This window comes from Phascolarctos cinereus, unplaced genomic scaffold, assembly GCF_003287225.1.
Source record: "Phascolarctos cinereus isolate Bilbo 61053 unplaced genomic scaffold, phaCin_HiC Scaffold_726;HRSCAF=1367, whole genome shotgun sequence".
NCBI classification, from domain to species: Eukaryota; Metazoa; Chordata; class Mammalia; order Diprotodontia; family Phascolarctidae; genus Phascolarctos; species Phascolarctos cinereus.
The window spans coordinates 385,637,750-385,649,767 of NW_027556098.1; the positions used below are offsets into that span (position 1 = coordinate 385,637,750).

The 12,018-nt window shown below is 44.5% G+C and overlaps 1 protein-coding gene across 2 annotated transcripts in view; it reads right to left on the reverse strand.

Moving 5' to 3' along the window:
* DDI2 (DDI proteasomal shuttling factor 2) overlaps positions 1-7,042 on the reverse strand; it is a 37,917-nt gene extending 30,875 nt beyond the window's left edge. The window contains exons 1-2 of one of the 2 annotated variants that reach the window (XM_020973223.2): positions 6,665-7,027; positions 87-216 (exon numbers count right to left, since the gene is read on the reverse strand). In XM_020973223.2, coding sequence (XP_020828882.1) covers positions 87-216; positions 6,665-6,802 — 268 coding nt within the window. In that variant the 5' untranslated portion in view covers positions 6,803-7,027. Of the gene's footprint in view, positions 1-86; positions 217-6,664 lie in introns of both variants that reach the window. The other variant, XM_020973239.2, reaches the window with a different exon arrangement.
* Positions 7,043-12,018: the final 4,976 nt, after the last annotated feature.

The window sequence follows — 12,018 nt, forward strand, 5'->3', positions numbered from 1 at the left end:
ACCGGGAATGATGTCATGTAGGAAGGCTGCCTTCCTTACAGATGGTTCAGGAGGCCAGCTGACCCCCTGGAAATGAGATAACTTACTTGGGAATTGAACAGGAGCTCGTGGTTCTGAATTCTCCTTCTGTCTCAAAACTACTACATCCCCATCCTTCAAGCCATAGGAAGCCAGCGATCTGTGGTTGTCAGTGAGAGGCCTCTCAGCATACACAATCTGCAAAAGGAGAGTTTAATTTAGTGCTGAGGCACACATATGTAGCCCAAAGAGAGAATACCACAACTTCTCACTTCCCTATGACGTTTTTAAGACAGCAGATACAAGGTCGGGCTTGTTTCTGACTTAGGCTACAATATGGAAGCAATTCTCTCTGGGAATGGTAACTGTATCAATATCATATCATCTGACTATAATTCAGGGAGCAGTCTTTGTCCCAGGTGGGGAAAGTTTCCCAACCTGCTCCCCTTCTCCTCTCTCCCTATCCACCTAAGCACGCCACAGCACTTTCATAGCAGATGATAAACCAGAAAGCCTTCAGAACTGAGCAATCAGAGCTAACGGATGCAATAAGAGAAAGGCTAATAAGCTTCAAATGTTATAAAAAATGATCCTTAGCCTTAAATACAGAAGCAAATATCTACAAGCATAAAAGATGAAATAATGTTGCTAGCATTTATATAGCACCTACTATGTGCCAGGTATGTGCTAAGCACTTTACTAATGTTATCTCATTTTATCCTCACAACTGTGGGAGGGAGGTGTTATTATGATCCCCCTAAAGATCATAATAAATAATAAGCTGAGGCAGACAGGTTAAGTGACTTGCTCAGGGTCATAAAGCCTGTAACTGTCTGAAGCTGAATTTGAACTCAAGTCATGTCCCCTTCTCCAGGCCCAGCATCACCTCATCCCATCCAAATAGAGTGAGATGTAATTTCACTACAAAGGACTTTGATGGCCCCCTCCCAAACTACGGAGTCTCCACCTTCAATGCAGCACTCTCACAATGGGACTTGATAGCAAAGATATCAAAGCAAAGGCCTGTGTGGCCCAGAAAGGAGGTTGACTCCGGTCTCTAGATCCAGACTAAAAGGGGGATTCCAAGCCCTGCAGTGAAACCCCTCACTCACAAAAATGAAAACAAAACCAAAACACACACACACAAAACCCACAAAAAAACAAACAAAAAAAAAACGAGCTCTAAGAAGACCCCTTACATGTCTAAGACTCTACAAGGTGATGCAAAATTAAACAAACAAAACCCCTTAAAAACAGTCAGTCGGTGCCGTCTAATGTATGCTTACTGAATGAATGATATTCAAATGAATCACAAAATGTTTCCTATTACTTCCCACATAAAACAAGGAGCTAGATTTTTCTTTCTGGATGTGGATTTGTGATTTCAACTTAGTTCCCGGCAGACATTTGTTCAAATTTTATAATCACCAAAGAGTTGGCATAGTTGCAATTCTCATAAGGGAAGAGGTTTGAGACTTTCCCATTATACCAAAACAAGTGCACACTGCATGCAAGGCAGTGCACAAAGCACTGGGGATAAACAGGAACGCAGAAACAGGTCCCTGACCTCGAGTGGCACCAACGCAGGTGGGGAGATCCTTGTTTACTGTCTGAAGCGGGTCCCATCACCCCAGGGGTGGGGAACCTGTGGCCTCGAGTGAGGCCCTGGAGGGCCAAGATTTGTTCTGCGAAGCTTGGATTCAGCCCTCAGGCTCCACACCCTATACCCTCCCCAAGCAAGCATCCAGCTCTAGCCATTTCCTTTGACAGCCCTCCTACCTCATACAGAACTTCTGGCCCTTTGACTCAGAAAAGAGACACCCCGTTTTTACTCCCTAACAAATGCACTCCTGAACTTCCTTCCCCCACATGTCTTTAGAGTTCAGGCTGGGGGAAATGCCCATTCTAATCTGGGGGGAAAATGTTAAAAGTAATCCATATTATAGTAAATCTGATATGAATAAATATTAACATGCAAACAAACTCATTTCCCCCACCTCCAATCGCTGATGTACGTTACAAGTACAGAAACTCTTGCAGGTTCCACTTCACCTCCCATGCCGCTAAGTTCTCACCTTCGAATTGCAAAATGGAAACACTACAGAGAGTACAGAAGGCAGCAGGCTCCTCACTTCCGCTCATCACAAAGCAAACTACAATACAGCCAGCAGACTTTTTTTTTAAGAGCAATCTGATAATCACATTAGTAATTAGGCAAGGAAACAGTGGGCTTGACAGGAAAACCTATCAGGGTAAAGTGCTAGGTTATTCCTTCCAGTGGTTACAGAGATGCAACTTAGTCTCAAGTGGAGGAGACATCTCCAAAATGGCTTACATTAAGTCTGCAAACCTTCCTAAAATGTATAACTAAGGGTGATCAACTCCAAGAGGCTGCTGCCTGAAATGCACTAAGAAACACTGTCTACCGGATTCTTAAATTAAAAATCCAAGAAAGCTAGGGAGTGGGGTCTGGGGTCTGAATTTCCAAATAAGCTTGTCCCTTAAAGATAGGCAATTGCATGGGTGTAAATGTAAGCCTGAGAAGGTACCTTCTTACAACATCAGAAGATCAATTCTTTGGTAGCCAAGGTGCCAGAACTATAAATCCATTTTGTGATTTTCTGACTCATGCTATTCAGACCAACGGTTCCAAGTTGGTGCTACAGGAAACAATCCTACCTATCGGATTAGTATTCTGTGCCTCAGTGATAACTGTATCTATGATCCATATTATTCTACATTATTCTACAGCTGCCCAAAATTCAAGTTGGCACTGGTAGGAAAATACAATATGAAACTTCTACAACTAAACAGCTCAACTCCACGACTGGCAAAACTGCCTAACAATCACTCCAGAGGAGGCAGGGACCCAAGAGAACAAGTTCTAATCTGTAATTAACATCTGAAATTAGACTAGCTAATCAAACCCTGCAGTCCTTTATACAAAGAGATAGCAACTATTTTTCCATCCCTGGGTGGAATTTTGAAATTAACAGAAGTCCTAATACTGCTTGCCAGCATTAAATTATTACTAAGGAGGTTTCTCTGGGCCACAATGTAGCCGTAATGGCTTAAGTAATTTTTCACACTGTATCAATTCCTAAAATAATGGCCAAATAAATTATCTTTTGATCATATAATAGGAAGTTTTAAAAATGAATAGCACAACTACACCAAAACAATGTTCAATAGGCACTTGTAGTTTTTTCTAATTTCCCTGTTTTTATAACCTAAAGGTCTTGCTGTGCATAAGGCTGAAGTCTAGCATTATGGACAGTAATTATCATTATCTGGTACTCAGCATAATTAGCTTCGTGCTACCTACAGAGATAGGTTACTGTAACATGTTTTACCACGTGGGGGACATAAAAACTAGTTTAAGTTCTGAAAATTGTTTAGATTAACCAAGCAAGTCAGTGTCAAAGAATCAAACAGAACTGAGGAGTGATTTCCTGGCCCACCCTGGATTAATCAAGATAGCTTTAGCCCCTTGATTCCCAGATCTAATCACATGCAAGATAGCTTCTCTAAATGTATTATGCTCTCTCCTGCCATGGAACTGCCATAATCTGAACTGAGTTAAATTACAGAATGCCAAATGATTAAACAAAGGATAGAGAGGTCTAGGAACGAGCCATCCATAATAAAAGACGGAAGGCTAGATATAAAGTAAAAGTGAAAGGTATTACTCTAGAGCACTTTGCAGGCAGATGAATAACTACTCAAAGAGAGGGAAATAGTTGTGAGGGAAAACTTGAGAGAAAACAGGAGGCAGGAAAAGAAGGGAGAAGAATGTACCCAAGAAGAGATAGATGAAGGTACACTCCTGAGTAGACAGTGTTGTTTACTATTAGGATTTGAAAGGAAATGACTCAGTGTCTAGGATGTTCCTGACTGATGGGCAACGCAAATGAAAGAGGACCACCCAACATCTTAAAATAGATACTGGGTCATCTGGTTACAAGACAGTCCGCAGAACAAACTTGAAAAACAGGAGGTGCTTAGAGTTAGCCCAGGTTCAGTCTCCAGCAACCCTAGTGTCACTCTCCTTCCACAGGCTAACTCAGCTCACCAAGGACCAATATACCAGCAGAGGTTGGAATGATGAATAAGGAAAGAGTTTGGAATTAATCTCGTCACTACTGTAAAGTTGTCTAATCCTGTGAAGTCATCAGCTGTAACAAAAAGTACTCTATCTCTACTGGGTACAGAATAGGGTAAAGAGTCTTCCTTTCATTCAGGTACAGCCGTCTCAATTATCCAGGGAAACATAACACTGAAACTGTTTCAGACATTTGTCATTCTCATCTCTCCCAACAAGCAAAACTGAACAACCTACATTTAACCAATATAAATCTTCTGCCAACCTTCTGATGAAGGTAAGTTTACCTCAAGTCAAAAAAACAACCAAACAACCAAAAAAAAACAAAGGAAGAGAAATCAGCCTCACTTGGGCAATCTGCCCTGTATTTTAAAGAGACTCTTGGGAAGCAATAGTCCATTTTATCTGGAATTCTTGCTGCTCAAATTAAATCAGGTTATCTACCGGAAATGGTATACTTCAAAATACACTGCCCTTTATACAACTTTATGTCAAAGTGCTAAAGTCTACACTGTAGAAAGGCCTTATGCTTGCCCTCTGAACAAAATATTGACACAGTTGCTTAATATAACCCAGAGGAGAACACAAAGTTTGGTTTCACTGGGCAAGAATTTAAGGAACAATTTCGTTAAGCGCACCTAATGACCCTAATGAACTTATGAGTAAGTTCGACTGTGATTAACCTGAAATAAAGCTTTGAATCTATTAAAATATTCAAATAAGTACAGGACTTATGCACACCATTTTGCATCTTTTTGTTTCTGATGATACCTATGGATTCCTTCTCAGAATGTTTTTCAATATGTCAAATAAAATACAGAAGACTGTAAAGGAGATAATTATATTAAAATAGTTATCAAAAATTCTTTTAAAAGTTCACAGATTTCCAGGTCAAGGTTTCCTTCTATAGAACTATGGCTGCTAAATGTTGGGTGAGACAGTTCAATGGGCCAGTGGAAATCCCAGTGTTAAGCCAATTTACCGATTTTAACTGTTACTAGGAGCTACCTCTCTTTTGGTTAAGTGAAGAAGGATAAAGAAGGATTTAGAAAACAAATACTCATAAAGCAAATGTTTTGCTGAAGTGCAACATCTGAGCAAACTGAGGAGCTCTAGGAACACCAAAACAGAAGCCACTGGCTCCCTAAGACCATGGGATTTGGAGCTAAGAGGAACCTAAAAGACCACTTACAATCCAGCCCCTTTATTTTACAAATAAAAAAAAAAAACGACTGATGAAGGGAGTCTATGGTTTGCCCAAGGCAGGGGTAGGGAACCTCCAGCCTCCTGTGGCCTTCTAGGTCCTAGGGTGCAGCCTTTTGACTGAGTCTAAGCTTTACAAAACAAATCTTTTTATTAAGGGGTTTGTTATGTGAAATTTGTATTCAAAGGGTAGCACTCGAGGACAGAGAGGACCACACATGGCCTGGAGCCCCCAGGTTCCCCATCCCTGGCCCACAAGAGTACTAACTAGCAAAGCCAGAGGGGTAAACACATTTGAAGTCTCCAACAATTTTTTTTAAAGGAGAAATGCTCAGGTAAGATAATGGCAGCACCTTTACCCAGGCCACAAGACACACAGCAAGCCCCAAGCAGATTTATGTTTTTCAAACTATCTCCCAACAATCCTGGGTTATAGGTAAAGCAGGTATCATTTCCCTCGTGCCTTGCCTAGCAGGGTACCTAGCACTGACCACTGTACACGACGGGGAGAGGAGACTCAGAGGATTTAAGTGACTTGCCATGATCACATGGTCACCAACGAGCAAAGTGTCTGGGCTGGGGATAGAAACCGAGATCGCTTAATCCACTATACTTACTCCTAGAATCACAGCTTTAGAGCTAGAAGAAACGCTAAAGGTTAACTAATTCAACCCCCTCATTTTACAGAGGAGGGAACTGAGGCCCAGAGATGACACACAGAACTTTTGAACCTAGGCCCTTTGTCTTCAAATCCAGTGGACTCTTTTCACTATTGCATCTTAATCAGCCAAGCCCATCTATTAGGGAAGGAACTTTCTCACTTTTTGATGAAGCAGGTGAAAGGCTCCAACATCCTTTAAGGGTCAAAAGTCCGGAATCAGGAATCAGCGGATCTGCATTTGAATCCAACCTCTGCCACTTAATTCCAGTGACCTTAAGAAAGTTATTATCTTTCCCCTCTCTGAATCTCAGTTTCCTCTTCTGTAAAGTAAGAAGGTTCTTGTAGCCTGCAATCTGTTACTCGATCCAAATGGGTATTTCTAATGAAGGAAGCCGGAGGAGGGAACCCAGCAAATGGGTCAAGCAAGGATGGGGTGAGATGGTGATCAAACACTGTATGCTTTGGGAAGGGGAACCAGCAAGACACCGTGGGCACATGGAGGAGGGCTCGGGCAGCAGAGAGTGGCATAAACCACGGATTTGGAGTCGGAGGCCCTTCTGGGGGCCTCAGTCTTCCCCTCTGTAAAAGGGGATGGTGGGGTAGGAAGGTGGCAGTGGTGACCTCTTGGACGTGGGGGAGGGGGGCCTCTCCCTCCCTCCTCCTTTCCCCCCCGAGCTCACCTGGCTCTCGGCCGCTGGGATGCCGGACTCGAGCTCACAGAGCGCGCGGAAGTTGTGCAGCTCGAAGTCGGCATCAACCTGGAGGGAGAAGGTGACCTCGGAGAGGTCCCTCCGCACACAGTACACCGTGAGCAGCATGGCCCGCGGGGCGCTGCCCGCCCGCAACCCGCACGCACGCAGCCCGCTCGCTCCTCGCCCCGCACAGCCCGAGCCCAGCCGAGCCGAGCCGCACCGCAGCCAGGCACCAGCAGCGCCGCAGCCGCACGTCCGCACGTCAGCCTCCCTGCCGCCGCTGCCAAGAGCTCCGGCCGCACCGCACCACACCGACCCGCACCCGCACCCCGCACGCGCTGCCGCCGCCGCCGAAGCCGAAGCCGCCGCAGCCACGACAGCGTCGTAAAGGCCGCTCGCCCCGCCCCGCCAGTCCTCGGCGCCACCTGGGCGGGCGGGAGCAGCGGGAAGAGGAGGGGCTGGAGAAGGGGAGGGAGAGGGGGAGGATAATGAAGAGGGAAGGGGGAGGGGAAAAGCAGAAAGGGGGAGAGGGAAAGAAATTAAACACTAGGAGAGGAGGAGGAGGGGAAAGGAGGGGTAGAAGGAAGCCGGAGAGGAAGAGGGAGGTGGGAAAGAGGGAAAAGAAAGTGGAGAGGAGAAACCAGGAATGAAGAAGAGGAGGGGAAAGGTTAAAAAAAAAAACCAACAGCCCCTGCTGGAAGTTCATAGTCTAATGGGGAGACAACATGCAAACCGCTATGTACAAACAAGCCGTAGACTGGGATAATTTGGATATAATCAACCGAGGCAAGTTATTGAGACTTACGGGGCCTGTGAAAGGCTTCCTGTAGAAGGGGGATTTTAGCGGAACTTAAGGGAAGCCTCGCAAGCCAGGAGACAAGAGTTGGGTGATGGAACGTCGTAGGAATAGTAAGGAGGCTTCCTGTCACTGCATCACAGAGAATATGGGTGGGAGGGTGAGGGGTGAGAAGACTGGAAAGGGGTGTGTGGGGGGGTGGGGGGCAGGTTATGAAGGGCTTAGAATAGGAAATTGGATTTTGTATTTGATCCTGGAGGCAACAGGGAGCCACTGGAATTTACTGAATACTGTTAACATGGTCAGACCTGCACTTGAGGGAAATCACTTTGGTGGCTGACTGGAGGATGGGCTGCAATGGGGAGAAACTCGAGGAGAGCTGATCCACCATCAGGCTATGGCAATAATCCAGGCATGAGAGGATGAGGGTCTACAGTAGGCTGGTGGCAGTGTCAGAGGAGGGGAAGGGATTTGAGAGCTGCTGCAGAGGTGAAATTGACAGACCTATCAGCTTTGATGTCTGGGGTCAGAGAGTGAGGAATCAGGGATGACTCCTAGGTCTTGAGCCTGAGGGACAGGGAGGATGGTGTTGGGGGAAAAGAGAATGAATTCTGTTTTGGACATACTGAGTTTAAGATGTCTACTGAACATCCAGATGAAGATGTCTAGTATGTAGTTGGAGATGTAAGACTGAAAAACAACAGAAAAGTTAGGGCTGGATAGATAAATCTGAGGACCATCAGCAGAGATATAATTAATAATTGGCTAGTACAGGAGGCCCAGTGGCTAGAGCACTGAACCTGGAATCAGGAAGACCTGAGTTTAAATCAATCACCAAACACTTACTAGCTGTGTGACCCTGGACAAGTCACTTAACCTTTGCCTCAGTATCATTGTCTGTGAAAGGGGGACAATAATAGTACCTACCTCCTAGGGTTGTTATGAAAATCAAATGAGATAATAATTGTAAAGTGCTTAACATAATGCTAAGCACATAGCAAGGGCTAAATGAATGTTAGCTATTATTATTGTTGTTGTTATTGTTGTTAATTGAGGAGGGAGAGGGACGAGAGAGAGAATGGAGGAGGAGGAGCAGAGGGAAAAGGAAAAAGGGAGAGGGGAAGAAGAAAAGGAGAGGGAGAAAAACAATAGGAAAAAAGAGGGGGAAGGAAACGAGGGAGAGAGGAAGTGGGAAAGAAGAAGAAAGGAGTAGATAAGGAGGACCCTACAGAACAAAAAAATGGCTAATGAGAAGGTTCCTAAGGGAAGCCAGGACATAGTAGCTGACCCTATGGATAGGGAACTGGTTCTGGATTCGGGAGGACCTGAGTTCAAATCTGGCCTCAGACACATAACACTTACTAGCTGTGTGACCCTGGGCAAGTCACTTAACCCCTATTGCCCAACAAAAACAAACAAAAAACCAACATAGTAGCTGACCTTGATTCACTTATTCATTCCACAGGCACTGACTCCTGATAAGTTCCAGACCCCATTAGGTGGAGAACAGAAGGCATATGGCAAGACTGGAAAAAAGGGGGGGGAAAGTTGTTGCAATTAAGGAAAAAAAAAGACTAGGATATGCAAGCTCTATATAGGTCTATAAGATTATCTTGGATTCCCAGTGAAATTCTAGAATTATTAAAAGCTGAACAGTGAACATCAAGAAATGAAGGCAGTGATGACAAAGAGTTTCTGCGAGCACAGCTTATGCCAGCCCAATATTTCCTGTTTTAAGAGGGTTATTAGGCTGATAGACAAGGAGAATGCTATAGCAGAGTCTAGATTTTAGCAAAGGATTTTATAAAAGACTCTCTTGCCATTCTTGTAGTAAAGATCAAGAGGTGAGAGCTCAATGACAGTGTAACAGGAGACTGGCCAATAATCCTAGTCTTTATGGACCTGCTTGAACTCATATATACAATAGTCTATTTAGGTAAAATCAGACCTGGTTGAATGGCAGGACCCAAAGAGTAGCTCTTTATATACAGATCTTTTGCCTAAACTAGTCATGTATCATCGACTGTGAACATCTCTACGTGGGTGTCCAATAGGCCTCTCAAACAGAACTCATTACCTATTCTCTCCCTCCACCCAGCCTTTACCTGCCTCTCCCCTAACCATCCTCCCCAGGCACCAGGTTCATAAGTTCTGAGTCATCTTAGACTCTTCCATAACAGGGCCATCTCAAAAGGGAACGGGCTGCCTCATGAGTAGTGGGTCCCCCTTACAGAACATCTTCAAGCAAAGTCTGGATCACTGTTTCTCAGGGATGTTGTAAAGGAGATTCTTGGTCAGGCATGGGCTGGACTAGATGGCTTCTGAGTCCTTTTCAAGTATGAAATGCTGTGATTCTGTGAAGAGAAGGAAGGGAAGAGGAGGCAGGGAAGGGAAGTAAAAGTGAAAGGAAAATGAAAGTTGAGGGAAAGAGGAGGAAGAAGGAGAGAGGAAGAAAAGAAGAGAGAGAGTGAAGTAAAGGGGAACAAAGGAGAAGGGCAGAAGGTAAAGTGAAGGGAAAAGAGAATGGTAAAGGGAGTAGGAGGTCAAAGGGCTCCCCCCCAAAAAAAAAATTGGCATGACTCCCTGAAGAGGGGCCAAAGATTCTAGAACGGAAGCTCTGTAGTACACTGGTTTGCCTCCAGTCTGACTAGTCCTCCGTCTCCATTATTATTCATTCACATCATGGCCCCTAAGCATGGATGTTTCCCAAAGTTCTGTCCTGAACCTGCTTCACTTTTCCCTCTGTTCTCTCCTTCAGTAACTCCATCAACTGCTGGGCTCTTATCTTCTCCAAGCAAATGATTCCCTGGTCTATATATCAACTCCCAGTCTCTTTTTTGGGTCACCAATTACTACTGGAAATTTCAAACTGGATGTCCCAGAGACATTAAACTCAACATGTCTAAAACAACTCGTTATCTTTTTCCCCTAAACCGTCCCATCTTCCAAATGTCTCTCTCTTTTTTTTTTAGCCAGTTGGGGTTAAGTGACTTGCCCAGGGTCACACAGCTAGTAAGTGTCAAGTATTTGGTCTGAGGCCAGATTTGAACTCAGATACTCCTGACTTCAGGGCTAGTACTCTATCCACTGTACCACCTAGCTGCCCCCTCTGTTTTTTTTTTTAAGGCATCACCATCCTTCCACTGTCTCAGGTTCATTGACATTATTCTGGATTCCTCACTCTTCCTCACCCCACACATCCAATCACTTGCCAAATCTTGCCATTTCAGCATCTCTAAAACCTACCCCTTTTTTTCCACTCACACAACTACCACCTTAGGTCAGGCCCTTATTGCTTCTTGCCCTAAATTATTGTGACAGCCTCCTAATTGGTCTCCCTGCCTCAAGTTTCTCACCACTCCAGTGCATCCTACACATTGCTGCCAAAGTAATTTTCCTTGACCTCCGATGTGATATGTGATTCCCTTACTCAGCCACTCCACTGGCTTCCTTTTGGCTGGGATATAAACTATAAACTCTTCTAATTAGCTCCTGAAGCACGTCACAACCTGGTCTCAACCTCTTTCCAGCCTTGTGAGACTCCCACACTCCAAGACCCAATGAAACTGGCTTTCTTTCTGTTCCTCATTCTCAACACTCCATTCCACTCTCTGCCTTTTCACTGGCGGTCTTCCACACCTGGAGGGCCATCTCTTCTTAGTTCTACTTCATGGAATCCTTCTCTTCCTTATTATTTAGCTCAGACACCATCTTCTGCATGAAGCCATTCCTGATTCCCCCAAATGCCAATGCCTCCTTCCCAAACTATCTTGTATTTAATTACTTTTGCTGCACAGTATATATTTGTATAAGTTCTTGTCTCCTCCATTAGAATGTAAGTACCTTCTGAGTAGATACTGTTTCATTCATTAGACATGTTTCCCCAGCACCTAACACAGTGCCTGGCGTCACAGTAAATGCTTAATAAATACTTGACTGATTCATGGATTGCCAGATCCCTTAGTATACTTAGCAGTCCCTACTTCTTTTCTTTTTCACTCCATCCCACTGGGACAGAGAAAAATTCTTCCTCAGAGCAAAAATGATGCACAAGAATAGTGGCCAACCAACTCCATTCTCCTGAGCCAGGTAAGTGTCAGCAGACTGACAATGTATTACAGAAAACGTGCATGTTCTCGTAAAGTGAAGCCCATTGGAGATGACCCAGGCAATTGTGCAGGCTCAGCTCATCTCAAGCAGGGGGAGGCCACAGGAAACACTCTGAAATTCCAGCAGGAAGTGGGAGGCTTTGGAAGGATAATACTACTGTGCTAGGCTGAGGGGTTTTTTCTCATTTCCTCCTGAGATGGACGCTGGATTGGTACAGGCCTGTTCCTATTTCTGGAATGCACTCCCTACTCGCCTTAACCTTTACAATCCTTTCTTTCTCCAAGGCGTAGCTCAACACCATCACCTGCTGAAGTCTTGCCTAATCCATCCTTACCTCTACTCACCCCTCCCAAAAAAATATTCTTTCTTCCTTCAAATATATCTAAAATATGTCTGGATCTCTCTTTTCCCCATGACACCCATACCTATGGACTTC